Source organism: Bactrocera tryoni, chromosome 5 (assembly GCF_016617805.1).
Source record: "Bactrocera tryoni isolate S06 chromosome 5, CSIRO_BtryS06_freeze2, whole genome shotgun sequence".
In the NCBI taxonomy this organism is placed as follows: domain Eukaryota; kingdom Metazoa; phylum Arthropoda; class Insecta; order Diptera; family Tephritidae; genus Bactrocera; species Bactrocera tryoni.
In genome coordinates, this window is record NC_052503.1 from 46,940,520 (window position 1) to 46,967,632 (window position 27,113).

Genomic DNA, 27,113 nt, shown 5'->3' on the forward strand with positions numbered 1-27,113 from the left:
CCGCCAATGGGTATTCACAGTCCAGGCAATATTCCGTATTTCATGAAAAGTTTATATGACGAATGTTTAACTGCTTTTACGAGAATTAAATTTTTTTTCTCCAGTGTTAAGTAAAAACAAAAACATATAGAACTTCTGATTTATTGCAACTTTATTATCATTTGTCAAGTGATTGCATAAGTAGCATCATTATCAATATTTAAAATATTTGCAATATAAATATAGCATTAACCTTATTATTTAGATTGTAATTGTAAATATAATATTAAAAAATATATATTCTCAAATAGTGTAAAAAAGGCTTTTCTCGGTGTCTTATTTGTGAGCAGGTGAGTTTGTAAGTACTTCGTTAGCATTAAGATGAAGAAAAGCATAAAAAGTGAACGCTTTATGGAAGAAATAATGTTAATGTGCGCGTTGAGTATACGTATTTTGTATAAGTCCTTTATGTTGAAGCAATATATGCTGTACTGGCTAAGCTCAAATTATCATTTTTAGCAATTTCTTAATATTCAAAATGCACCATGTCCTGTAAAATAAAAACATAGCATTAAAACCAATAATCAATAAGAATTATAGCAGATTTAAAGTACAATGAGAAAAGTTGCGGCCAAAATAACTGCCTTCATTCGCACATCTAACTCGATTGGAAATTTCACTCCAAAATAATCAGCATCAGTAAACATTTCCTTGTTAATACCTGTCCACTGCTTTGAAATTTTTCCAATCTTATCTCCATTCATAGCAAAAATCTAAAAATAAAGAAATAAAAACGTTAACTTGGACATGCGTTTGTTGATTCAGTTTGCATGGGAACTTATAATACAGAGGTTCGAAATCGGTGGTTCTGACAAATGAACAGCTATTTGTGAAGAAAACGACGTGTATAAAATCAATATCTTAAAACCTGAGGTGCAAAGTAGCGTATTTACAGATAGACGGACATGGTTCGGCTCAGCTCTTTGAAATGATCATTAATATATATAAATATTTTATTCTGTTCTGGGTAAAAAATAAACATTATGCGCTGATCCAGATAGATTTTTGTGATGATTTTTTTTTTTTATATATTGACATACATATGTATTTATTTTTAGATTGCTTAGGAAGTTTAAATTACTTACATCAAATTCCACATTTGCACAGCATTTGAAAGTGCAGCGCGGCCCACGCACACGCAAAACATTTTCACCATAAGCATTTTTAATCAAGTATAATGGACGTAATAGTGACCATTCTTGTTCCACACTGCCAATAACCGTTCCGGGCGGCGAAGATACTTCTAATGTTTGCAAACAACATGGAAAGCAACAGGATTCGCAACGTAGTGGTCTATATATATGCAGCACTTCATTCTGAAAGTTGTCAAGAATTTGAATATCGAAAGGCCGGCAAGAACCGCACAAATTTCTAGTCAAACAATGTGTATCTTCCACAGCCAAATAGACATTTTCGCCAGCAGAATTTTTTATTTTTGATTTGTTTTTCATTTCACAGCCAAAGAATACTTCAACCAAATCCACTTGTTGCTTTATAAGCAACTGGTCCACGGCTGTTAGATACTCTAGACCAGTTGGACAGTTAGGTATGCCAATAGGAATGCTCATCCAAGCTTCTATTGGTAAGGAATTAATAAATTGTTAGAAGACCTACTTCAATAAAATTCCGTACTTAGTTATGAAAAAAATTACCTGCTGGTGACATAGTGGCTCGTGGTTGTCTCACAATTGGTGGAGCATCTTGAGGCACCCCTTCATAGTCCCGATTTTTTTGCATTCTGGACGTTGATTATATTTTTTTGTGGATGAAGTAATCGTATGCGCTTTAAATATTAATTTTCTTGGGTGTTCAGCATTCGCAAGGTTCTAGGAGTTTTCAAAATTCTTCTTATAGAAGTTATAAGTTCAGTTTTATGCCAATTTAAATTGCACTTTATTAACGGTTTTCGTTATTGTTTTTATCAAATTCGAAACAATTCGTTCAAATTAAAATAACTAAATAAAAATGCGTAACAGACACTCCTTAAACAAAAAAGGGAAAATTAAACCACAACAACAATCCAATAGGCAGGAAGAATGATAGAAACTCTTGATAAAAACATTAGTTAAATACGAAAGGGTGTACTGAAAAGGGAACTTATTTTTAATTTTGTTAAAAAACTTTTAACTATAATAAGTTGTTTTTGCACAATTTAAAAATTAATTACAACCTAAAGTTTATAACTAATGATAATTATATATACATTAGTTTTATTATTAAATGAAATAAATATAAAAAGTGGTTTAATAAGTTAATGTACATCATGACAAATAATACAACCTTGTGTTTTTTGCCGGTTGCACTGTGCCAATCTTTATCTTTTGGTTTTTTTATTTTATTATTACATTTTATAAAGTGAGTGACGCTAAAATATTTATAGTTTCAAACAAAACATTTAAAAATCTGTAAACTAGACAATAACCTTTAAACAAAGTGTGTATTCACAGACGTATGTATAAATTCATAAAAATTAACATTGCTGACTTATTTATAATGCTGTTTTCCTTTGTTATTGTTCCTTATTTGCTTCCGTCATCAAAGTATTAGTTCCCTCTCTTTTTTCTTTCAATGTGTAAAAAACAAATTTAACTGATAAGTTGTTATTATGTTAAATAAGCCGGCATCAATCAAGAATTTTATCAACAATACACGCATGAGTACTATATAAGCACATATATGGTGACCACGCATTAGCACATTCGATTAGATATCACCATTCAGTAGCTGAAAAGTGTTTGCGTGGCTTTATACGTGTTAATACGGTTACAAATTAGTATTTACAGATTTCGGATGCTACCACGCACAATGTTGTCGAAACTTTGTATTCTTATACTGTGTGCAGTATTAACAGCCGGTAATAAATATGACGAAAGTGGTTCATGCCATTCGTTTGCTGGAGGCTCGGTTTATCCTTCCGAAGGACCTCGTGGAGACCACAAGTTGCAAACCACTAAAGCCGTCAGTACGTGTTATAAATATATTTGTTTGTGATACATTTATAGTATATTTATTCTTTTCGTAGTATCTAAGTCAGCTCCAACGTTTGAAGGAACAGCTGTTGTGAAAGGAGAATTCGTCAAATTATCACTTTCCCAATATCATGGAAAATATTTAGTACTTCTGTTTTATCCACTTGACTTGTGAGTGAAAATTTATATTCACCATCCATCAAATTGCATAAATGAATACATTTTTATTTTCAGCACCTTTGTATGTCCCACCGAAATTATAGCGTTTTCTGATCGCGTCGAAGAATTCCGAAAGATAAATGCTGAAGTAGTTGCGGTTAGTGTTGATTCACATTTTACACATTTGGCTTGGATAAACACACCCCGAAAGGAAGGTGGTCTTGGATATGTAAAAATTCCACTGCTTTCGGATTTAACGCATAAGATTAGCAGGGACTATGGAGTTTATTTAGAAGATTTAGGACATACACTACGTGGTCTATTTATCATTGATCATCATGGAATCTTGCGACAAATTACTATGAATGACTTGCCAGTGGGACGTTCAGTAGATGAGACACTTCGTCTGGTACAAGCATTCCAATATACCGATACACATGGAGAAGTTTGTCCGGCTGGTTGGAAGCCTGGTGCAGAAACAGTAATAGAATAAAATTGCACATATCCACAGATATAAACTAACATATTTTATTTTCAGATTGTTCCAAATCCCAAAGAGAAAACGAAATATTTTGAAAAGATTAACAAAACTCCATAATATTGTAAATTCTTTTCTTCCAAGTTTTATATTTTGATACCAAAATAAATATGTTTCAAATTTTCACTAATGCCGTTTAGAACTTTTACTACTACTTCCCCCACTTTTAGAACCTTCTCCTCTTTTACGTTTGTTAAGCGGATTTCTAGGATCATATGCATCGTACCAATCGTCACCCTTAGTGGACGCATCCTTCGCCAATATGGGTGTCGCTTCTTCGAACTTTAATGTGTGCGCCAACCAATCGTCGCCCTGAATTTCTTTCTCTATGGTTCCATCATCTAAAGACTCATTGATTTCATTCGATTCAGATTGCTTCTGTTTAAGTGCATCCAATTTATTTCGAAATTTCGATAGTAAGCTTAAAGTAAAATCTTCTCGGCTGGCACCCTTTTTTGGTATTTTTGATTTTAAGCCATTGTATTTCACTTTTTCATCAACAAAATTTTTTATGAATTCATTATCCTCAGCGGGGTTAACATTTAATTCGTCAATTTTACTCTTCTCCGTTTTTTTATCACCCAAATTTTCTCTTTGACGTTTTTCAGTTTGATATTGTTTCTTCAGGTTTTGAATTTCTTGTCGAATTTCATTCCTAAAAATTATTAACGGTTTATTTAAAAAAATTTTTTACAAATGTTGATGAAATATAATTACCTCTTCAATTCGCTTTTTATTTTTTGCTCCTGCTCCTGTGTCAGCAGAACATCTTCATCAGAGTCAGACAATTCCTCTTTTATTTCAACTGCTTCCGTTTTAATTACTTTTTTAGCCGCATTTGTCTGCAATTTATCTTTGATTCGCTGCCGACGCTCCTCTATATCATCATCATTCACTGGTTCATTTTTGACACATGCCAGTCTTCGTTCCTCTTCCAACATCTCTTCATCATCTGACCTTATGTTGGTATCTTCGATACGTAAAGCATCCTTGCTAAGTTTGGGGTCATCTACCACATCGTGCATTGATTTTGCCTTCCCCGCATTTTTTTGTACAAATTGATTAGTTTCTTCCTCATCTTCCTCTGCTTCTTCACCAAATGAAAGCAACCCAAAATTTCTGTAAAGAAAGCGGTTTAGAAAACAACTTTACGCCATATAAGAATTTAATTTAATTACTTGACTCCCTTTTCTCGTTTCTTCGTCTTTTCCTTTTTAATTTCTTTTGCTACTTTTCGTGGCACTATATCGTTAAAAGGATTGCTTAATATTTCAACGCCCAATATCCTTTGAGGATACATGGGACGTTCATTATGATCCACTAAACCCTCCTCCAGTTTTAGCATATTGTACAAAGTATCACCTGTCACCTTGCCGAAAAGCGTGTTTTTGTTTTGAAGCTCCGGTGTGGCGGCCAAAGTGAAGAAAAACTGTGACCCATTATCATCTTTATCGGCATTTGCCATTCCAACAAGTCCACGCCGCGCATAACGTAGACGAGAATGAAATTCATCCTTAAATGTGTGACCGTAAATGGATTCTCCACCAGTTCCATCGCCATTGGGATCACCACCTTGTACAATGAAACCTTTGACTACGCGATGAAAAATTGTGCCAGTGTAGTATCCTTCCATACAAAGTTGTATAAAGTTGCGACATGCTTTGGGACATTCCCGAGACCATAATTCTATATCTATGTCACCAGCGGTAGTCTTGAGGAGAACCTATAAATGAAAATTAATTTAATGGCCATCTTGATGCAAAAAAATATCTTACCTTTCCTGAAGTCGGTGGTTCCTGAATATAAATATTACTCATTGTTTAATATTTTGTTTATAGCTTGATTCAATTATTTATAAGTTCTGACAAATATTAGGTATTCACAATAGTGAAATTGCGATAGCATTCCCAGCTGTTATATTCTGACGTTAAGGTGTCCACGCAGCCTTAAAAGATTCATAAAACTTTTTTAGTTGCGCACCTTTGTAATCCAAGTTATAATCTTTAACTTTTATGCATAAATTAAGCATTTTGTTAATATAGTTATTACTGTAATACAATAGGGGTATTCTCTTGCTCTTGCAAGATTGCAGATTGCAAAAATACTATACCGAAATATACAAGAGCACGAGAGCACCCATTGCAGAATCTAGTGATATATGAATGGCTAATTCGGTCAATTTGTTGTGAATGACTATTAAGCATGGCTATTGTGAATTGGCGCACCTTCTGCATACATTTTTAAGAAAAAAAACCGTAACAAATCTTTAAAATTTAAATAGAAATAATAAAATCCATTTAAAACTTATCTTCCTCAACAATTTAACGACGTAATATGTCTTTATGTAAAATGGCAACTACAACAGGGTTGCAATTATATTTTTGCGTGACATTGCACGCAAATATACATAGGTTTTGGTCTGACATATTTTACAGCCCTTGCAAATATTTTTCTGCGTGTGTTTGTTGTTATGCCGTTGTAAATCTGCAATTTTTGCACCGTGCACCGGGTTTTGCAAGAGCAAGAGAATACCCCTAATAATTAAACGATTATATTTCCTATAATCAAGGGAATTTAATTTTCCATAAAAAAAGTGTTTATTTCAATATAACGAAAAAATTTTCAATTTTTCTGTATCTCCATATATATGCTCAGCATATCTCGAAAACTATAATCTTCCTGCGGATATAACCATATATATTCGTGATCAGGAGAATTTCCTCTATCTGACCATACCCATTTTTTCCCCGAAATCCTGGGACGGTATACTAAAGCCGACCCCAGCATAGAATAACTCAATTACGTAATAAATTTTTTTAAAAAATTGTTTGCCGATTTTTTTTTGTTTAAAAAACCTAAAATTAAAAACTAGTCGATTTACCTTTTGCAAAGATTTTGTTGATACAGGTCAATACAACCCTGCATATCAGCTGTTTATAAACAAAATAATAGAACTATTTAATATTTAAGCGTCAAACACGATTTTTCTAAAGTATAGTAAATTCTCAATAATATTACCTTGTTTGGCTAATTATATTATATTTTGGGCACCAAACTGTAACAATGTCTGACGAGGCCAAAGAAGGCGAAGAATTCACATTGGAAGCAGATTCTGAGCTGCGTTTTGAAATAGAAGACAAGGATGCGAAAGTTCTCGTTACGGTGGGTTTAAAAAATTATCACAATTTTCATCATTTAAATGTGTCATTTTTTAGCTCATTTCTGGCTTTGCCGAAATGTTTGGTACTGAATTGGTTAAGAAGAAAAAATACGAGTTTCTAACTGGCGCGAAAGTGGCAATTTTTACCTATCATGGTTGCGTATTAAATGTAAATGGCAAAACTGATGTTAGTTACATTTCAAAGGAGACTCCAATGGTACAATACTTAAACTGTCATGCGGCCTTAGAACAAATGCGTGCTAGCGCTGAAGAAAAGGATGAACGTGGACCAATTGCAATGATTGTAGGACCATTAGACGTCGGAAAGAGCACACTGTCTCGCATATTTCTTAACTATGCTGTGCGACTTGGAAGACGTCCGCTATACGCTGATATTGACGTCGGACAGGGATCTATTTCTATACCAGGTACTATTGCTACAATACTCATTGAACGTCCTGCCAGCATTGAAGAAGGCTTTTCTCAGACTGCACCCTTAGTGTATCACTTCGGTCATAAAGGCCCAGGTAGCAATAATGTACTATATAAAGCGACAGTATCGAAAATGGCAGAAGTAACGTTGGAATCCATGAATGTCAACAAACGAAGTAAGTAAATATACATTTTTTCCGGTAACATATCTATATGTACATATTTTTAGCGAAACATTCCGGCATGATAATAAACACCTGTGGATGGGTAAAGGGTGACGGCTACGCACACTTATTGCACACAGCACAGGCTTTCGAAGTCAATGCTATCTTTGTATTGGATCAAGAGCGTTTGTATAATGAGCTTTTGAGGGATATGCCTTCGTTTGTGCGTGTCGTGTTGCTGCCAAAAAGTGGTGGTGTGGTAGAACGAAGTCGAGATTTGCGTAGTGAACAACGCGACCTACGTATTAAGGAATACTTTTACGGCCATCGAACACCCTTCTATCCATTCTCATTTGAGGTGAAGTTTCAAGATTTAAAGCTGTACAAAATTGGCGCACCGCCGTTGCCAGATTCCTGTATGCCTATTGGTATGAAAGCGGAAGACAATAAAACCAAGGTTGTGGCAGTAACGCCCAGCCCTTCATTGCTACATCATATATTAGCTATTAGTTTTGCTGAATCGACCGATGAGGACGTGATTGGAACTAATGTGGCTGGTTTTGTTTGCGTGTAAGTAAAACAAAAAATATATTTTCTGAAACATAATTGGATACACTTTTTGCAATCATTCCAGTACTGATGTGGATATGGATAGACAGACTATAACTGTACTTTCACCGCAACCACGGCCATTACCTAATACCGTGATGCTATTATCTGAATTGCAATTTATGGACATTGTCTGAAACCATTAACACAAATTTGTTGAAAATTGATTTATCTTGTCAATAAATAAAACATATACATATTTTTTCATTGGAATAAAAAAGTTGTATTTGTATCTGTAAATTTTCAAATATTTTACAAATCTTTTCTTATAATAGTTTCTTAACTTTTTTTGGAAGTTCAGTTTATATACTTATGAAGTAGGTGGCTTTTGTACTTTTGCAAGTTCTGCTTTGAACTTCGCTATGGTTTCACGTGCTAGTTTTAACTTGTCCTTTAGGGAGTTTATTTCACTTTTTACTTTTCCTTTTACATCAATTATATTTTCCAAGGTTTTCTCTTTCTTTGTCTCAACTAAATATTAAAAAAAATTGTAATATTTTCAAAAAATATAGATTATAACACTTACAATCGGTATCATGTGTGTATGATCCACTTGTTAACGGTTGTACGTTCATGAGAAAATGTTGCATTAGCTGTGTGGGCTCTTGGAAAACGATTTCCTCATACGACTCGGATACCAAATGCACATTAGCAGCGCCCATTCGTTTGGTATTGTCCAAATTTGTGCTCGATAGCTCACCATCAACCACAGGGCTTTGGAATAACTTTAATATATGATAGCAAGTTACCGGCCTTTCTGTGGGATCATGGAAATATATTTTGATGACTACTTCAAATTCACCCCAACCGGTTTCGGTAATTTCATAAGGCGGTTTCGTTACAATTCGATTTGGATTGGCATAACTTTCGTGTAATTTAAAGTGAACTTTTTTCACGTAAACGGACATATCTTCATTGTGATACGGCTTTACATATACTTTCCATTGATGTGTATGTCCATCCTCGTTCTTTTTGCCAAAGGATCGTGCAATATTACCATACACAATAGGCTTAACTATAACCAAACCTTTTACACGACCGCCTGAATCTGGGCCAAAATCCGTAGGTATATTGAGACTGTTCATGTTTAGACTGCACTTTAATCGACAATTTTACATTTAATTAAAATTTCTTGTGTTTACCAATTTAGACAAATGGTTTTACTGAATTCGTTTTTACTTGTCAAACTGAGACACAAAACAAAATTGATGTACAATGTAAGAAATGAAATATGTTGACATTTATGTATGACTCCACACAACCCTGTGTTGGGCTGCTTCCAAACTGTAAAGAAGTGCGGAAATCTTCTTAAACTTAATTTTGTTAAGTTTAATAACATCAATAAGGAATAATGATTAATGATAGTCGTATTCAATAACTCTTAGATCATTTCGAATTTCAATAGAGGTAGTTTTATGTAAAATTACTAAGGGAAACTTTAAGTGCAACCCTGTGTTGCAATGCTGCCAACATTAACTTTTATTGCATTTTTATATTAAACATTTTTTCTTATTGGAACGTCAAATTAGACAAGAGAGCTATTTGAGAGAGCTCAAACTTTTGCATTCAAATTCGATTCGAACGTGGAGTTGTAAAGAACAATATTTCGTTGCAGCGGTGTGACGGTTTCTATTATTTAGTGTAATATCTTGTGCTATAAGAATTCTTAAAAAAATTATAAAAGTACATATTATAAGAATTAATTGTACACATGCTTGGATTGGGTTCATTACGCTAAAGAAATATCGGTGCGCGGTGCTGTAAATTGTGCTGGTGTGTCAAGCTAGCGCTCCGCTGGGCAGTAGAAATAAATTTCACTGCCAACAGCTAAAAGAAATTATTAAAAAGTGGTTATCAGGTGGACGCCTAACAAGTGCAAAATATTTTTCATGCATTCACCAATGTACTGAATGAATTCTAACTGAAATCTGTATATTTTATTATATTGTACAATAATGAATGCCTTTGATTTGACGAGAGCGCTGCTTTGTTGTGGAATTTTTTTCATAAGCTGCAACATACGGAATGTTACTGCAGGTAATTATAGAATTGGAGAAAAGGCATTTGTTTTATTTCGTGTTTTTTTTAACTTATAAGAAAAAATATGTGGAAAAATTAAATTTATTATAAAATTAGAGCCCTGACATTTATAATTTTTTTTGGGTGTGACTCCACATTGAGATCGTAATGGCGATGTCTCATCATTCGTTGCTCTTGCTTTGGTTAATTGAACAAGTTGGCTATTTACGCTCACATATATTGTTGGTAACAAATTATTTGTCCATACTCGCTCAAAGACGTTTACGTGTGATCAACGGGGAGAGCGTATTAAAGCTGAACTTGTCCGCTCCAGCGCTAGATAGCTTACGAACTAGGTAGTCAAAACAGAGAGTATAAAAGCAACACCCATATTTTGGAGAAGGGGGAAAGGGTATTATCAAGCTTTAATGGTTGTTGTTGTTTTTGTTTTTAAATTTTATGTATAAAAGCTAATGACCGCGGATTCATAAAACTGCCTTAACTAAAGATTTCATAACAAACATGATCCTGTAGCTTTTTTTATTAAGAATATTTAAAATATTTAATTATGTCCATAAATTTGCATACATACTTATATGTATGTACGTATGAACGTAGTGATTGCAATAATTTGCTGCTGGTTATGTATACACTTTACCAAGGACAAATCGGCACCGGCGTTTTATGACATACTGCCGGAACATTTAATGCGCATGCGAAATATTTCGGTCAAAGGTTCAGTCAGCTCCACGTCAAACACGTGAATTTAATGTTGGTATTAAAGGCTTTGCTATTGGGAGACCATTTATGTACACATTTAAAAAAACGTCTGCAATGTTCCAGACTCGCTCCTTTGATTTTACATTTGGGAGGGTTCGTATAAGCTAATAGTGACTTCGATTAAACAACTACTGGCATACTTGCAAACTCCTAGACAACAACATAATTGATCAAGCAATATTCAAACATCTACATATACTATATGTACATACGTTCATAGATATTCATGAATAATAGTTAAATGGAACTTGGGATAATCCATTTCACGTATATAACTAAAAATGTATGTTATGAAATAAACTTCACTACACATGTTTGATCTTTGTCAAACCCATGTTATCTTATTTTAAAATTGTATATTAATTCTGTTTTGCTATTCTTATTGCGAATATCGTGCATACATACATATGTATGTAATATCATAGAAAGTTTAGTAAAACCCACATACATATAAGAATTGTTGCATTATACTTTTGTTAGTCGCACTTGAGTAGTGGCACTTAGCCAGGATAAGGCAGCATGAACACAAAACAAGCCAAACAGTATACACAGGCGACGGCGACAGCCAGATTGTCTGCACCACTCAAAAAAGGGTGGTTTATTTTGCAAACGAAGGTGGGGTGTTGTTAGTCTTGTTTATATAAATATGAGTAAATACATATATTTGTGGAAGTGTGTATATAATATGTATGGGAAGTGTTCATGAGCAGGATAATGCTCATGGTAAGGTATATTTGTAAATTATAATATTTAAAGGAGCTTTGTATCACGTTTCTGTTTACTTGTCAAAATCAAAAGTTTGCTGGCTTGTACATACATACATATACATATACATATATTATGTAGGCTGTCGAGCACGAGAATAGGTAGTTGCTGTAGAAAATTACACATCTTAAAAAAATGCATGCATCAAGAATACCAATAATTTGTTCCTGCTATTTTTATTCAAGAAGAGAAATGTGAGAGCTTGTTCCAATTTTTTAATTAAAATAAAATAGCAGATATGAAAACTTAATTACAAGAACTGACAACTTCAGCTGGATGAGTGCCAGAAAGAAAACCTTGTTTTTATGAATGTGGGTCACATTATAAGCAAAACAAACAATAAATTTATAAATTAAAAACACATAGTTAAAAATGTTTCGTTATTTGCTAGATGTAAATTTTAAAATTTTGCTTGTTTTTAGATTCCTATAACGACTACTTCTCTGATTACGATTGTAATCAACCACTTATGGAGCATGCTGTTCTTACGGCCACTTCATCTTTGAACGATAGAGGTCCGGAGAAGGCGCGCCTTAATGGTAAGTGTTGATGAAATGTTGCTTGCTGCTTGTTTGATATATGAAAAGATTAATTCTATAATTTATACATGTACATACATATGTACGTATGTATGTATGAATGGCCATTTATCAGACACCTTGCTAGGGGGTTCGTCGATTTATAAATTTGTTTGTTCACACACTATTTTATTTTCATTAAGAATTCCACTGTTTTTTTCTAAACAACAAGCTTTACAGTAAAATGTGCTTTCAATAAACTTATAGACTAAATATACATTCATATATACATACGTATGCTTGTATTCGTTGTAAAACAGCAAATAAGTTTTATTTTTATCATATAATTTATTATGAATCATTAAATATTGTGAAAGCGAAATCGTGTGTTCAAAATTATACTGTACTAAAAGTATCATACAATAATTCATACATTTAAGTACAGTGGCGAAGTTTCTATGTGAGTGGATAATGAAAACATACTTTTGCTTTTTTAGTAAATGGAACACATATTTTTGTTTTAAATGAAATTTATGGTTTAATAGAATTTATCTCTATAAATCTGCTGTTTATAGTTTATTTATTAAATAGCTTACCACAAACAAGTGTCTAATCGACATGATGTTATAGCTTTGAAATTTATTTCTTCAGTATTGTACGCAATTCTATATTTTAAAAACAATTTATTGATATCGCATTTGAATATATCTGCCTTATTTTTAGATTTGTGTGCACATACTAAGTGTATCCGGTTCTTTTGAATGAAATCAACTTTTTAGTTGTGTGCATCATTTTTCTATTGGATCATTATGAAAACATACATATAGATTTTGAAATTTATTTTATTTATTTATTTTGATAAGAAGTAATTATTAACCACTATCATACCTTTTTATTTTATTCGAAGTAGCTTTTTAGCACAATCTGCCCTCACTACGGTATGTTTACATTTTTTATTCGCTTCAGATGTTGGTAGCACTGCATGTGCTCAATTCGCTCTCTTACACATGTTATTACTCATTGAGTTTTGTTTTGTGCACATTTTGACATTTCGTCAGTTTCCAATTGGAATCAACTTGTTTGTGATGTATTATTTGTAAATTTGATTTTAATAAAGAAAATTAAATAAAATTACTATAAAATAGTTTACAAAAGCTTAAAGCAATTATGCAACATAAATGTACTCGTTGGGCCATTGATTTAACTAGCTGGAGTCTAACATTACCGCAACTAGCACAGGCGGTGGCTGTCATACAGCCTGAGGAACGGGATCGATTGATGAAATTCGTATTTCTTGATGATTTCCTTTCCTCGCTAGTTGGTCGCCTGCTAATGCGAAAATTCGTCAGTGTCCATAGTGGTGTTGACTATAAGGATGTGCGATTTGCACGTGATGTACGTGGAAAGCCTTATTGGTTACAAGCAGAAGATAAATGTCACAATCAACTCTCGTTCAATGTATCACACCAGGGGAAATTTGTAGTGCTTGCAGGCATTTCTGCCGAAAGTGACATAAAAGCAGCTGCTACAGCACCTACTACTATCGCCACTTCAAAAGTGGGAGTTGGCGTTGATGTTATGAAAATTGAATATAGCGGAGGCAAAAATCTAGCTGAATTCTTTCGTATAATGCAACGCAAATTCTCTGACAGTGAATGGCGCTATATACGTCACCCACAGCATAATGAGGCCGACCAACTGAAGGCGTTTATGCGTCATTGGTGCCTCAAAGAGGCGTATGTTAAAGAAATTGGTGTGGGCATAACTGTTGATTTGCAAAAGATCAGTTTCACTGTGGATATTACGCGTGAGTTGGATGTTGCGGCCTCACCATTAACCGGTACAAAATTACGCCGCAACGATTTACCCGAAAATGATTTCCACTTTGAAGAGCATTTACTAGAACCAAAGTATTGTGCAGCAATTGCATTTAAAAATTGTAAGCCAGTTCTGGGAAAATTTGAACTTGTAAAAATTGAAGACCTTTTGGTGGCGACGGAAAAAGCATCAGACGCGGAGATAGTAGAATACTGTAGAGAAGTTTTAAAAAAGCGACTGAAGTCATAGTTCCTGCTTGTATTTATACCAAAAGATAGTTTTAGGCATAAAAGTGTCTTTGTATTTCGGATGTATGTACATATGTGAATAAAAATATATTTTTTATATTAATTGCTTTTATTGTAACGTAAATTATTTTAACTTTATATAATAATTAGCAGAAATTGTTTGTTTGGCAAAATACTTACTTTGATTTGCCTTATAACCTTAAGTTTTTTTTTAAATTTTATAGTAAGAGGAATAGTGCCGAGTTGGCAGTCTTGGCCGGATAATAATCCTGGTCCGTTGTGGTTACCCGACTGTCGTGGAAACGATATGGTAACCATATGATACAGTGGTTCGATCCGATCAAATGTTCGGAGATTGTTACGTTGCCTTTTAAAATAATCTAAACCAAATTTCATAAAGACAATTCCACAAATAAAAGTTCTTTTTTTTTTACACATATAAGAACATGATTTTGATAGATCAGTGTGTATGGCAGCTTAATCATTCTGACCAATGAGAAGCTTCTTGGGGAGAAAAAATACATATTTTAAATACCTCTATACATTAATTTATGAGTATATACAAACATGTAAAATATATGAAAAATATACCCTAACCTCAAATTATCAAAATCACCAACTACTTACAGCAATTATTCAGCTAACCCAAAACTATTTATTTCATAAAACTTAACGAAGCGGAAAATCCTTAAAACAAATTCTACGAATTCTTGCTGTGATATTGAACAAAAAAAAAAATTATCCCATATTTCAGCGGTTCTTCAAGCTCACACTAGTTCTCACCTGCCGCTTGCGGTAAGCGATCGGCTCAAATCATATTCAATGAACTTTAAATGTTTAAATGCAACACGGAACCCTTTCAATTGCAATTTTGCTTTCGAGCGCTGCACCATTTATTATTTATTTTAATTGTTGTTGTTATAAGTATACACGGAACGACCACAGTGCCCCGTGCCGTCGTCGCCTCTTCGCATAACGATTTTCTGTACTTCTAGCTTTACCCTTTATAAACGGTAAGTGGGCTTGTGAATGTACCATGTACATTTGTCTCCCCTAGTTGTGTGAAAATTTACAGCATTAGAGTGTTCCTTGCAAGCATTGAATTGCTAGCTGGCAAGCATATTTGTTATGCCGCATGACCATTTAGTTTTGGCACTGTTGTCAAGCCCGAAAAGAAAATATCAGCAATTCGAACTTGAGCGACCTTTCCAAATAAAATTGTAAGTACAAGTAAATATGTATCTATGTACATACATATATACATAAGTAAGTATGTATATATACACGTATTTCGATGCTGTGCCATATTGCAATGGCAATTTCGTGTCCTTGCAAAGAGCACTGCAGCAGAAACCAAAGCGATAACAAGAAAAAAACCTGGAAATAACGATTTTATTTCCAAATATTGCACTATCCCCCTAGTTGGCATGCATTCTATAAGGGTAGTTTGCTTGCTTCACGACCCTTTTCATTTCAAGCCCTAGACTTTGCTTTGAGTTGTTATTGTGTTCAGTTGTAGCAAATTTTGGGTGATTTTGATAATCATTTCAATTAGTTTTCTATTTTATTTTCACTCCTCTTGCTGCTTTCTTCTTTAGTCTGTCACCTATTCAATTTAAAATTTATTGTCTTTTCACAACTCATCCGTAAGTCTGGTTGTGCTGGCTTTGGCGTTCGCATTTGGCACCGCAATTTCCGACTCCTACAATAGCTGTCGTTGTAGCGCGTGCTGCATTAGCTACACTCCCTTCTTAAAATTCATTTGTTGCTATTTCAATTGTAGTTTTGGTTATTTGTGTGCCTTCAGTCGTCATTGTCATTAGGTTTTGCCTTTTAATATTGAGGGATTTCGCGTTCTTATTGCACGAGTGTTTGTAAGTATGTGCCGCCTCCCTTCATGGTTTCGGTGTTCACGTGTTTCCATTTGTGCGGCACAATCGTTAGAACGTGTTTGATAATGCGTGGGTGTCACGCTTACAAATCAATCGATACACTGGTTTGCTCTGGGTAAACAAAACTGGTAACTAACTAATTGTGCATGACTTCATACCATTCAGTTGAAAGTAGGATAAAGTTTACAAAGTCATTCAACTGTTTGTGATTTATTATGGTAGGGTATTTTTGTAACGTTTGATTTGATACGGAAAATGATCCTGGCTGTACCGCTGACGTTTAACTGTATATTGCAAAATAGAAAAAACATTTTTTTTGTGAAGTTTTTTTTTGAAGAGAGATGCCTCTTGATGTCTCCTATCGAACACCTACATAATGAACTCCTCTCCAAATACTTCATGCTGGGGTGCTTTCACAGAAATCATCCTTGCAGTCACCTGCTTGGAGCTCAACTGCCTCGTAGGAACATCAAGAGGTCATTCCTGAACTACGTCGACGACATAATGCAATACGCCGACCAGACATCGGAGGCAACTAACTTCCGATATGTACTGACCGCCATTCAAAGTGAAGCCATTAACACCTTCACCGACTCCCTCTCAGTGAATGGCATACTTGTAGCCAAACCACCAACCATTGCAGACAAAGAGCTAGAGTTCCCAACTCTTTGCATGCCCTGCTAAGCCTACCCATCGAACACCCTTCTCCCTTTGGTCTACCGTTGGATGACGTCGACGACAACTTGTTTAATCCTTTCCATCCTAACGGGGGATAACAACAACAACAAAACCATAATGGCACTATAAGACAAGGGTGTCAGTTGTGTTTTACTTTATAGTACTTTTTTCGTCGAATTAGTTAGTCTAGCATGTAAATAATAACTACTTTATATATTTTAGCTTACTTATTTATGTTTTCTAGAAATCGTAAAATATTATTTTATATAGTATGAATTGAAAAATTCGTATTTTTTATATCTTCAGTTTATTTGCCATTTTAGAGCTTTATCGTTTGTCTTAATTTTCGTAGTTAATATTTTTGTTTACCATTTCTTTTATTTTTGCCTATTCCCCTACAATCACGCCCATATATGTATGTATGTATACATATATCCTTGTATAGCCGGTACTTCGTGGTCGGCGAAAAATTCCGATTTCGATCAACGTCTTATCATCGATTTGGGTTATGTGAGAAATGTGACACACATCGCGCTGCAAGGACGACCGCACAGCGATGAGTATGTCACCGAATATTCAATTAGTTATGGCATATCTGATTTGGAGTTTGCCGACTATAAAGAACCAGGTGGCAACATTAAGGTAAGCTCCAGTTTAACAGTCAACAATACACCCACATACATACACACATACATGTATTGAAAATGGTTTATAACAAAGGTGAACGGCTTCAAAAACACTGACCATAAAAGTAATTAAAGATAACGAAAATGCGTCCAACTTATTACTAGAGAATATATGCATGACATATGTTCAAAGGAATTGCATTCCAATTCGAAATATGACACAAGACTGACATATGCAACGCCGCTGTAAGTCGCTGCATTTACATATTTGCAGTGGCTTACTGCAGAATGGTGCTTGGGCGCACTCAGCAGGACTTACCACCATCACTTTTTGCTCACACGTATTTTCTCTTTTTATGTAACGGTAATATTGTGCTAATCCGTAGTTATGCTGCTAATGCGCTTATTGTAATTATTCGCTTTGGATTTTGTATAGTATTTTATTTTTTTAGATTTCTGTGGTGCTTACCTATACTTTTGTTGTAATATATAAAAATTGTGTATTTTTGTCGCTTTAAAAATTTTTGTAAAATATTTTTATTAATTTTTTTCATTAATTTTGTTTCATGGTGTGCGTGAGATATGCGTTTGTATGGTGTGTGTTTAACAAATTATCAAAAAAGTTAACATCCAATTCATAAACAATGTAATTTCAGTATAAAGGGTGTACAGAGCGGAGTTGTAGCGTTACAAAAAATAAAAATTGACATTTGTAACACAATAAAAATTTCATGTTGTTGTATTTTATCAAAAAAAAAAAAATCGCAACTCTACGCATGTGAGAACTCGCTGCACCCTTTATACCCCTAAGCTTATAGTTATATACCACACTGTCTCACTAACCCCAACACACTTTCTTCTATTTATATTAACACATAAAATATGCTGGGTAAATAACAAATAACACCTTAACAATAAAGGCGACTCCGCTTGGACACCGATCGAGAATACTTACAATCACTTTCTAACACTCGATCTGGGTGAAGCACGCAAGACACGCAAAATCGCCACAATGGGCCGTAAGCATACGCAAGAATTCGTTACCGAGTATATTGTGCAGTATTCGGATGATGGCGAATACTGGCGCTCGTATGTGAATCCATCGAATGAGCCGCAGGTAAAGTACGAGTATTTAAAAATGATGATAGAAGATGCTTTTGGTTAGTACATCAGATAAATGCCTTAGAATTGTCATATTCTCTTGTCTAATTGCTCAATTATGTTTTTGAAGTAATGATTTGCGTTTAGTTTTTAAACTTTTTTCAAATATCTCTTTCGTATATTTTGAAATTTAGTGCTAATTCATATAAAAGTGTTTTATTTCATTACATTTTTTTCCGAAATTACAAGTTTTCAAAAATTTTCATTTAAGTTTATAATATTCTGGTGAGTCCCTTTACGTTTTTTAAGCTGCCCGTGCAGAACCGAAGTCTAAGCTTTTTTAAATCTCCAAAACATTGCAAAGCCTATTATATAATATTTCTAACCTCACATTCTAAATGTGGCAATGAGTATTTTATAAAGTAGTTGAGCAAAAATATCATTTTCTTAGCATTTTATTTCTTTTAATATACAACCCTTAGCCGCATGTAAATATTTCCGACCCTTCTGGTCTATTGCAAATAGTTTGAAATACCGAAAAAATACTCCTAGAATAATAATAATTTTTTTTCAAGTTAGAAATTCTAATCCTTCCGCTTATGTAGTCAATCACTGTTTTGAGAATGGGTTTAAAACGATCTGTGAAAAATTCGACTTCTGATTGTTCCTTGCTTTGCAGGTTAGGTTAGTTAGGTTTCGTGGCTTTGTCCTTTCAAAACAGCTCCTTATAGATAACACTATAATATATAAAAACTTAATTTTTGTATGTAGATCAAGGATAATTTTTATTGAAGGTGGAAAAAGGGAGGCTAATATCTTTCAGAGAACACAGACCGTTATTATCATAGGTTGATTTTGTTTTGTGGTCTTTTATTAAAAAAAATAATATTTTCGGCGTCGTCAAAATATAGTTTATTTTTTTATTTTAACGGGTTTTTCAATAGGGACACTACAAAAGTAGACCGATAGGAACAGCAAACGACGGCATATTTTTTACCACACTTTTGACATTTCTCTTCAGTAAGGCTTTCCATTTCATCATGGGAAGATATACGATCCTACAACGAGACGAAATTTATAAAATTTAGTACCGAAATTCGGAGTCAGCGGCCTCAACTTTAAGAGCGTTACGTTCAATTTATGGTAGTCATATTCGTCCTGTGAGATCAAAAATTGAGCGTCTAGTGGAACAATATGAATCCACAGGCATAGTATAAAATGTTCTTGTGCAAGACAAAGAAGTGTCCATAGTGCGGCATAGTGCCGCCAGCGCAACAATTGAGGAAGACCCAAAGCAGTCTCTCACACGTCGTTCTCAAGCATCTCTGTGACGTCGTTGTGGCGAATTTTGCTAAAAGATCTTGGCCGACATCCTTACAAGATCAAATTAACGCAAGAACTGAAGCCGCTTGACTACCAGAACCGCCATATATTCGTGAATTGGGCTAAGCAACAACTTGAAAATGTTTCGGATTTTCATCGAGAAATCATCTTCAGCGATAAGGTTCATTTCTGGCTGAATGACTTCGTCAATAAGCAAAATATGCGTTATAGGTTAGACAGCAATCCACACGGTACTTCTTCCGTGATGATCAAGACCGTCATGTTACTGTGAATGGGAATCACTACCGATCAATGATAACCGAATATTTTTGGCCCGCATTGGATCATATAGACTTGGACAATATGTGTTTCTAACAGGACAGCGCCACAAGCCACACAGCGAATGTCCCAATCGATTTATTGAAAACCATGACGCCGTTAGACTATTTCCTGTGTAGCTACATACGTCAAGTCTATGGTCTATGCCAATAAGCCAGTGACGATTGCAGTATCGGCCGATTTATGCTTGAAAACCGTCGAAAATTGGGTTCAGCGTCTGGACTTCTGTAAGCGTGCACGTGATGGCCATGCGAAAGAAATCGAATTCCTTACATAATGGCATCTAATGTACATTCACAGGAATTAAGAACTTCCTTGATATTCCAAAACGTTTTTGTAGCGCTTTTATTGAAAAACCCGTTAGTTTACATTTTCAAAAAAATTAAATACTTACCAAATAATAACTCTTCATTTGTTTTCTAAACGATGTTCCAAAAACATTTTTGTTTTTTAGATTATATTACTGAAACTGTATATTTGTCTAAGAAACCTGATTTCAATGGCTAAAATACTAAATACAAACAAGAAAAATAAGTTATTTTAAAAATTTTATATTGATTTCTTGTTTTGTTTGTTTTTTTGTTTTCATTTTTTTTATTAATTTTTTTAAAAAATTTTTTTTTATGTTTTATTTTTATTTTTTTTTTGTTTATTTATTTTTTTTTTTTATTTATTTTTTTATTTAATTTTTATTTATTTATTTATTTTCTTTATTTTTTTTTATTTATTACTATTTTTTATTTATTTATTTGTAAATTTGTATTAGTGCTTTTTTTGTGATCTATTGTATGTATGTATGTATTTTGCTTTTGTGATTTTTTCTTTGAATAATTATGTGTTTTATCAAACACATTTTATAAAATTCCCAACAAACACAGTCGGTGAAAGTTTACTAAAATTTACACTCTGCATGTCCTTACACTCTTCTCGGTTTTGGTGATTATGTTTTGAATGTTATTTGTATTATTAATTTTGAGGTTATATTTATTACACAAAACATAAATCCACCCACAGATGTTCAAGGGTAACTCCGATGGCAATTCCATACACTACAATGTGTTCGAGGTGCCCATTATTGCCCAGTGGGTGCGTATCAATCCAACACGCTGGCACGATCGCATTTCGATGCGTGTGGAACTCTATGGCTGCGATTATGGTGAGTCTGACAAACATGTTGTTTACTTTACAACATCAAAATCTAAAATTTTTTTAATTTCAACACTTTGCTCATTTTAGTTGCGGAGAACCTGTACTTCAACGGCACCGGCCTAGTCACCTACGATCTGCAGTATGAGCCAGTGGCGTCCACACGTGAATCCATACGTTTCCGTTTCAAAACCGCTTTCGCCAATGGTCTGCTTATGTACTCACGCGGCACACAGGGTGACTATTTCGCTTTGCAGCTGAAGGATAATAAAATGATATTGAATCTGGACTTGGGCAGCAGTTTGATGACTTCGCTCTCAGTGGGCAGTCTGTTGGACGACAATGTGTGGCACGATGTGGTGATCTCGCGCAACCGCCGTGATATTATATTCTCGGTGGATCGTGTCATAGTACGTGGCCGCATTAAGGGCGAATTCACGCGCTTGAATTTGAATCGTGCGGTAAGTAGCGAGGTTATGTTCACTTTTTTTTTTAATTATGAAATAAAATTGTTTACTACTTTTAGCTCTACCTCGGTGGTGTACCCAACATTCAAGAAGGCATTATTGTAACGCAAAATTTCACCGGCTGCATGGAAAACATATTCATCAATTCCACGAATTTCGTACGCGCGATGAAGGACAGTTTCGAATACGGAGACGCGTACCGTTATACAAAGTACCACACCGTTTATGCCTGCCCCTCGCCACCCATTTACCCGGTTACGTTCACCACACGCGGCTCATATGTGCGCATCAAGGGCTATGAAGCGCAAAGCACAATGAATGTTTCCTTCTTTTTCCGCACTTACGAGGATAGAGGCATAATGCTGCATCATGATTTCGCCTCGGGCGGCTATGTGCGTGTGTTCTTGGAATTTGGCAAGGTGAAAATCGACATGAAACTGGCCGATAAGCCACGCATCATACTGGACAACTACGACGAACAATTCAATGATGGCAAATGGCATTCGTTTGTGTTGACAATTGGGCGTAATCGTTTGGTGCTCGACATCGATCAGCGGCCGATGACCACAACGAAGAACATACAAATATCGACGGGTAAAGTTTACAACATCGCTGGTGGTGTGGATAAGAATGGTTTTGTGGGTTGCATGCGCATGATATTGGTCGATGGCAATTATAAGTTGCCCAAGGATTGGGTGCAGGGCGAGGAAGTGTGTTGCGGTGACGAGGTGGTGGTGGACGCCTGCCAAATGATTGATCGCTGCAATCCAAATCCATGCCAGCACAGTGGCGTCTGCCACCAGAATTCGATGGAGTTCTTCTGCGATTGTGCCAACACGGGTTATGCGGGCGCTGTGTGTCACACATGTAAGCTGTTGAAGTGCTTTATACGCAGTGTTTGTAAATAATTGTGTATTTTTTGCAGCTAACAATCCACTGTCGTGCCAGGCCTACAAGAATGTGGGTCATGTGAATCAGCGCGTTAATTTGAAAATTGATGTTGACGGCAGTGGTCCGTTGGAGCCCTTCCCCGTTACTTGCGAGTTCTATTGTAAGCACAAATGAAACTTTTTTTATATTTTCAAAGCGTATTCATACTTTTTATTAACCGTTTCGTCTTTTATAGCCGATGGTCGCGTCATTACCACACTCAGTCACAGTCAAGAGCACACAACTACTGTGGATGGCTTCCAAGAGCCAGGCTCATTCGAACAGAATATCATGTATGATGCCAATATGCTGCAAATCGAGGCGCTGCTGAATCGCTCACACACCTGCTGGCAGCGTTTGAGCTACTCATGCCGTTCATCGCGTCTCTTCAATTCGCCTTGTTAGTATACGCTTTTTTGTCTAATAACTGCTGCTAAAACTAACAATTTCCCACATGCTACTTACAGCTGAAGCGGGCAATTTCCGTCCCTTCTCTTGGTGGGTTTCGCGCCACAATCAACCCATGGACTATTGGGCTGGTGCACTGCCCGGTTCGCGTAAATGCGAGTGCGGCATTTTGGGCAAATGTCACGATCCAACGAAATGGTGTAACTGCGATTCGAATAGTCTTGAATGGACCGAGGATGGCGGTGACATACGTGAAAAGGAGCATTTGCCGGTGCGCGCAGTAAAATTCGGTGACACTGGCACACCGCTCGATGAGAAACAAGGGCGTTACACTTTGGGTTCACTGCGTTGTGAAGGCGATGATCTATTCACCAATGTGGTGACATTCCGCATTGCCGATGCGACCATTAATTTGCCACCATTCGATATGGGTCATTCGGGTGATATTTACTTGGAGTTCAAGACGACGCAAGAGAACGCTGTACTCTTCCATGCAACTGGACCGACTGATTACATCAAATTGAGCATAAACGGTGGCAACAAGCTGCAGTTCCAATATCAAGCGGGCAGCGGACCACTTGGCGTAAATGTCGGCACAAGCTATCATTTGAACGATAATCAGTGGCACACAGTGAGCGTGGAGCGCAATCGGTGCGTAGCTCTCAACTTCTTTTACCTTAATCTATCTCATAAATAATGAAAAATTTTGTAAAACTCAACAGCAAGGAAGCGCGTCTGGTCGTTGACGGCTCCATCAAAGCGGAGGTGCGTGAGCCACCAGGTCCAGTGCGTGCCTTACATCTCACATCCGATTTGGTAATTGGCGCTACGACTGAGTATCGTGACGGCTATGTTGGTTGCATACGCGCTTTGTTGCTCAACGGTAAAATGGTGGATCTGAAACAGTATGCCCTGCGTGGTCTGTACGGCGTGAGCGCCGACTGTGTGGGCCGTTGCGAGTCCAGTCCCTGTCTAAATAATGGCACGTGTATCGAACGTTACGATGGCTACTCGTGCGACTGCCGTTGGAGCGCATTCAAGGGCCCAATTTGTGCTGATGGTAAATTTACAAGCTTACCCCGTTTATATTAAAAAGCGCTTGCTAAACATGTTTTTTTTTTTGTTTTTGCTTAGAAATTGGCGTCAACTTGCGCACAAGCTCTATTATACGCTATGAGTTTGAGGGCTCCTTCCGTTCGACGATTGCTGAGAATATACGCGTTGGATTTACAACAACAATACCCAAAGGTTTTCTGCTCGGTTTATCGTCAAATTTGACTGGTGAATATTTGACAATACAAATATCGAATTCAGGTGGGTGTAACGGGTTTTTCGATAAGCCACTACTTTTATTGATTTCCGCATGCTAAACACAGAATTTGCCTTTGCAGGTCATTTGCGCTGTGTTTTCGATTTCGGTTTTGAGCGTCAGGAGATAATTTTCCCCAAGAAACATTTCGGTTTGGGTCAATACCACGATGTGCGGTTCTCACGTAAAAATGGCGGCTCCACGGTGGTGCTTACAGTGGACAACTACGAGCCAGTCGAATATAATTTCGATATAAAAGCCAGCGCGGACGCGCAATTCAACAACATACAATACATGTATATAGGCAAAAATGAATCGATGACAGACGGTTTTGTGGGCTGTGTGTCGCGTGTGCAATTCGATGACATTTACCCGCTGAAACTGATGTTCCAACAGAATCCACCAGCTAATGTGAAATCACTGGGCAGTAAGTGTTCCAAATAAACTCATAAACTCAATAATAATTATTCCCCATTTTCCTTCTTTTTTTCTACGCAGCTCAATTGACTGAAGACTTTTGCGGCGTGGAACCCGTCACACATCCGCCCATTGAAATCGAAACGCGTCCACCACCACTTGTCGATGAGGATAAATTGCGTAAGGCGTACGGCGGCTTCTCTATTGTACTAGGCTGTGAGTACTGACACACATTTGTCTCTCAAAATCCAATTTTACTTTTATACAACGCTTTCGTTACAGTCATTTTGGTTATACTGCTGCTGCTATTGCTGCTCATGATCTTCTTAATTGGCCGTTACGTGCACCGCCATAAAGGCGATTATCTGACGCACGAAGATGAGGGCGCCAACAACGCCGACGACCCGGACGAGGCCGTTCTGCACTCGAGAACAGGCCATCAAGTGACAAAACGGAAAGAGTGGTTCATATAGTTCGGCATGCAGCATATAGGCAATTGGAGCACGTAGTCGACGCGGTAGCTACAACTCTACACAGCCTGCTGCAACCTTGCAATCACAACTATACAACGCACGTAAGCGTACGCACCCACACATACACACAAACTGACACGTATAAAAAAGAGAAACTGTTCAATGTGGTTTTCAAAAGCAAATCGATGAATTAGCGTAGCGTAAAATGTATTTTACACATAATAATTATGTAATTATATTAAGCATGACATGACAAACGGCGACGCAGACGTTTAGCCATAGAGAAGTATAACGAAATGCGTGTAAAAATTGAATACGAAACTAAGTATTTGTAGCAGTTCATAGAAAACTTCGGCTGATACGAAAGTAATGTTCTTAAAGTGAACAAGATGATGCTTTTAACTGAACACGAAAATCAATATATGACGATCAAAAGTAAATCACAGTAAATTAAGCGAAATTAAAGTGTAAACAATTCTCATTGGACGTTGCGTGTCACACTGCCAAATTTTGAAATAAGCGAAGACCAGTTGGAAGTGGTACAATACGCAGCAGAGTCTTAGACGTCGCGGCATTCCTAAAAAGTCAAGTGTTCTTATCTACACAAAGTAAAACAAAAAACAATAGGCATATACCATATACAATAATTGCCAAAAAAGTAGACCCACTTACTTTTGCTTCCAACTGGATGTTTGAATAATCAAATTTTTTGTCGTAATTTTTTTTGCTGAATTTTTTGTATTCTGCTCGCTTGCTAACTTTAAGTTCATCGTTTGGTTTTATGTTTACATTACGTATTTCTTTATATTTTTTTTTACAAAATAACCTTTTATAGGTTAGTTTTTGAAAAAAAAAAAACTCATAATATAGGCATCTCTCAAAAGTAAATTTATACCGTCCATTTTCTTTATTTTAAGTTTTTATAGTAATATAATTTTTTAAATTTAATTTGCGTGAAAAAATATTATTAAGCAAACAACAACAACAAGAAAGCAACAAGCAAAGAAGTTGTACCGAATCTCCACGGTTTTTATATGTAAGCCCTTTGAATTCTTTTCATATTTGTTTATTAATGCTTTCGCTGTTATATGAAGGCTTTTGTGCTTTAAGTAAGAAATTTAATTTCACAAATGTCTTTCAAGTAATAAAATTATTAGCTTGCGCTTTTCCACTATTTCCGACTGACATTTGCAGTGTGTATTGTTAAATTAGTACTGTCATTTATAACGGCAATTTATGAAACACATTAAATAACGTGCATTTGATTTGAATTGTTGTAATACCCGTACATTCCATTAAATCATAAACAACTTTCACATCGACATGTGTTATAAGTATTCATACATACTTAAAAAATTATCCTTACTTTATACGATGAAGAAAAAAACGAAGTCTTAAATTTTTTTCAAATGTATTTTCAAAATTTTTTTATACATATGTATTTTTTAAATTTTTTTCAAATGTACTTTTAAATTTTTTTTCAAATGTATTTTAAAAATTTTTTTCAAATGTATTTTTAAAAATTTTTTTCAAATATATTTTTAAATTTTTTTTTCAAATACATTTTTAAATTTCATTTTTTCAAAAAAATGTTTTTTAAAATTTTTTAAAACTTATTTTTTCAACATTTTTTTTAAATGTATTTTAAAATTTTTGTTTTTCAAATATATTTTTTCAAAATTTATTCTCTTTATATAAGAAAATATTTGTATTCGCGTTCTGTCTAGGAAAGAAAAATAAATTGTGAATCAAGAAAATTAAATGGCAACACTAATATAATTACTTG

The 27,113-nt window shown here is 35.4% G+C and overlaps 7 protein-coding genes across 10 annotated transcripts; 4 read left to right on the top strand and 3 right to left on the bottom strand.

Moving 5' to 3' along the window:
* Positions 1-136: 136 nt before the first annotated feature.
* Positions 137-2,055, bottom strand: LOC120776547 (phospholipid scramblase 2-like). The gene is made up of 4 exons (XM_040107295.1): positions 1,692-2,055; positions 1,125-1,615; positions 594-752; positions 137-529 (listed from the first exon to the last, which is right to left on the bottom strand). Exons 1-4 carry the CDS (start codon positions 1,774-1,776, stop codon positions 506-508), a joined length of 759 nt encoding a protein of 252 aa, XP_039963229.1. The 5' UTR covers positions 1,777-2,055; the 3' UTR covers positions 137-505.
* A 323-nt stretch (positions 2,056-2,378) lies between these two features.
* Positions 2,379-3,836, top strand: LOC120776548 (peroxiredoxin-2). Of its 2 annotated transcripts, none has more exons than XM_040107297.1 (5): positions 2,379-2,488; positions 2,814-3,001; positions 3,062-3,179; positions 3,243-3,648; positions 3,706-3,836. In XM_040107297.1, exons 2-5 carry the CDS (start codon positions 2,830-2,832, stop codon positions 3,763-3,765), a joined length of 756 nt encoding a protein of 251 aa, XP_039963231.1. In that variant the 5' UTR covers positions 2,379-2,488; positions 2,814-2,829; the 3' UTR covers positions 3,766-3,836. The 2 variants fall into 2 exon arrangements, with proteins under 2 accessions (XP_039963231.1, XP_039963232.1); XM_040107298.1 differs by having other exon boundaries at positions 2,413-2,472.
* Positions 3,766-5,574, bottom strand: LOC120776540 (spliceosome-associated protein CWC27 homolog). Its single transcript, XM_040107278.1, has 4 exons — positions 5,481-5,574; positions 4,884-5,428; positions 4,423-4,824; positions 3,766-4,360 (listed from the first exon to the last, which is right to left on the bottom strand). The coding sequence occupies exons 1-4, from the start codon at positions 5,520-5,522 to the stop codon at positions 3,832-3,834; spliced, it is 1,518 nt and encodes a 505-aa protein (XP_039963212.1). The 5' UTR covers positions 5,523-5,574; the 3' UTR covers positions 3,766-3,831.
* A 1,071-nt stretch (positions 5,575-6,645) lies between these two features.
* On the top strand, positions 6,646-8,233 carry LOC120776541 (protein CLP1 homolog). The gene is made up of 4 exons (XM_040107279.1): positions 6,646-6,867; positions 6,921-7,473; positions 7,527-8,031; positions 8,096-8,233. The coding sequence occupies exons 1-4, from the start codon at positions 6,769-6,771 to the stop codon at positions 8,205-8,207; spliced, it is 1,269 nt and encodes a 422-aa protein (XP_039963213.1). The 5' UTR covers positions 6,646-6,768; the 3' UTR covers positions 8,208-8,233.
* Positions 8,234-8,293: 60 nt separating this feature from the next.
* LOC120776549 (YEATS domain-containing protein 4) lies at positions 8,294-9,254 on the bottom strand. The gene is made up of 2 exons (XM_040107299.1): positions 8,597-9,254; positions 8,294-8,541 (listed from the first exon to the last, which is right to left on the bottom strand). The coding sequence occupies exons 1-2, from the start codon at positions 9,153-9,155 to the stop codon at positions 8,381-8,383; spliced, it is 720 nt and encodes a 239-aa protein (XP_039963233.1). The 5' UTR covers positions 9,156-9,254; the 3' UTR covers positions 8,294-8,380.
* A 392-nt stretch (positions 9,255-9,646) lies between these two features.
* LOC120776689 (neurexin-4) lies at positions 9,647-26,769 on the top strand. Of its 3 annotated transcripts, none has more exons than XM_040107569.1 (14): positions 9,647-10,107; positions 12,057-12,173; positions 17,234-17,430; positions 21,192-21,333; positions 21,414-21,784; positions 21,850-22,657; positions 22,716-22,841; positions 22,917-23,120; positions 23,188-23,779; positions 23,851-24,188; positions 24,263-24,442; positions 24,520-24,864; positions 24,936-25,070; positions 25,137-26,769. In XM_040107569.1, the coding sequence occupies exons 1-14, from the start codon at positions 10,026-10,028 to the stop codon at positions 25,325-25,327; spliced, it is 3,828 nt and encodes a 1,275-aa protein (XP_039963503.1). In that variant the 5' UTR covers positions 9,647-10,025; the 3' UTR covers positions 25,328-26,769. The 3 variants fall into 3 exon arrangements, with proteins under 3 accessions (XP_039963503.1, XP_039963504.1, XP_039963505.1); XM_040107570.1 differs by lacking the exon at positions 17,234-17,430 and adding an exon at positions 18,335-18,531; XM_040107571.1 differs by lacking the exons at positions 9,647-10,107; positions 12,057-12,173; positions 17,234-17,430 and adding exons at positions 17,984-18,009; positions 18,335-18,531.
* LOC120776690 (L-aminoadipate-semialdehyde dehydrogenase-phosphopantetheinyl transferase) lies at positions 13,206-14,321 on the top strand. Its single transcript, XM_040107573.1, has one exon. It carries the CDS (start codon positions 13,320-13,322, stop codon positions 14,217-14,219), a length of 900 nt encoding a protein of 299 aa, XP_039963507.1. The 5' UTR covers positions 13,206-13,319; the 3' UTR covers positions 14,220-14,321.
* Positions 26,770-27,113: the final 344 nt, after the last annotated feature.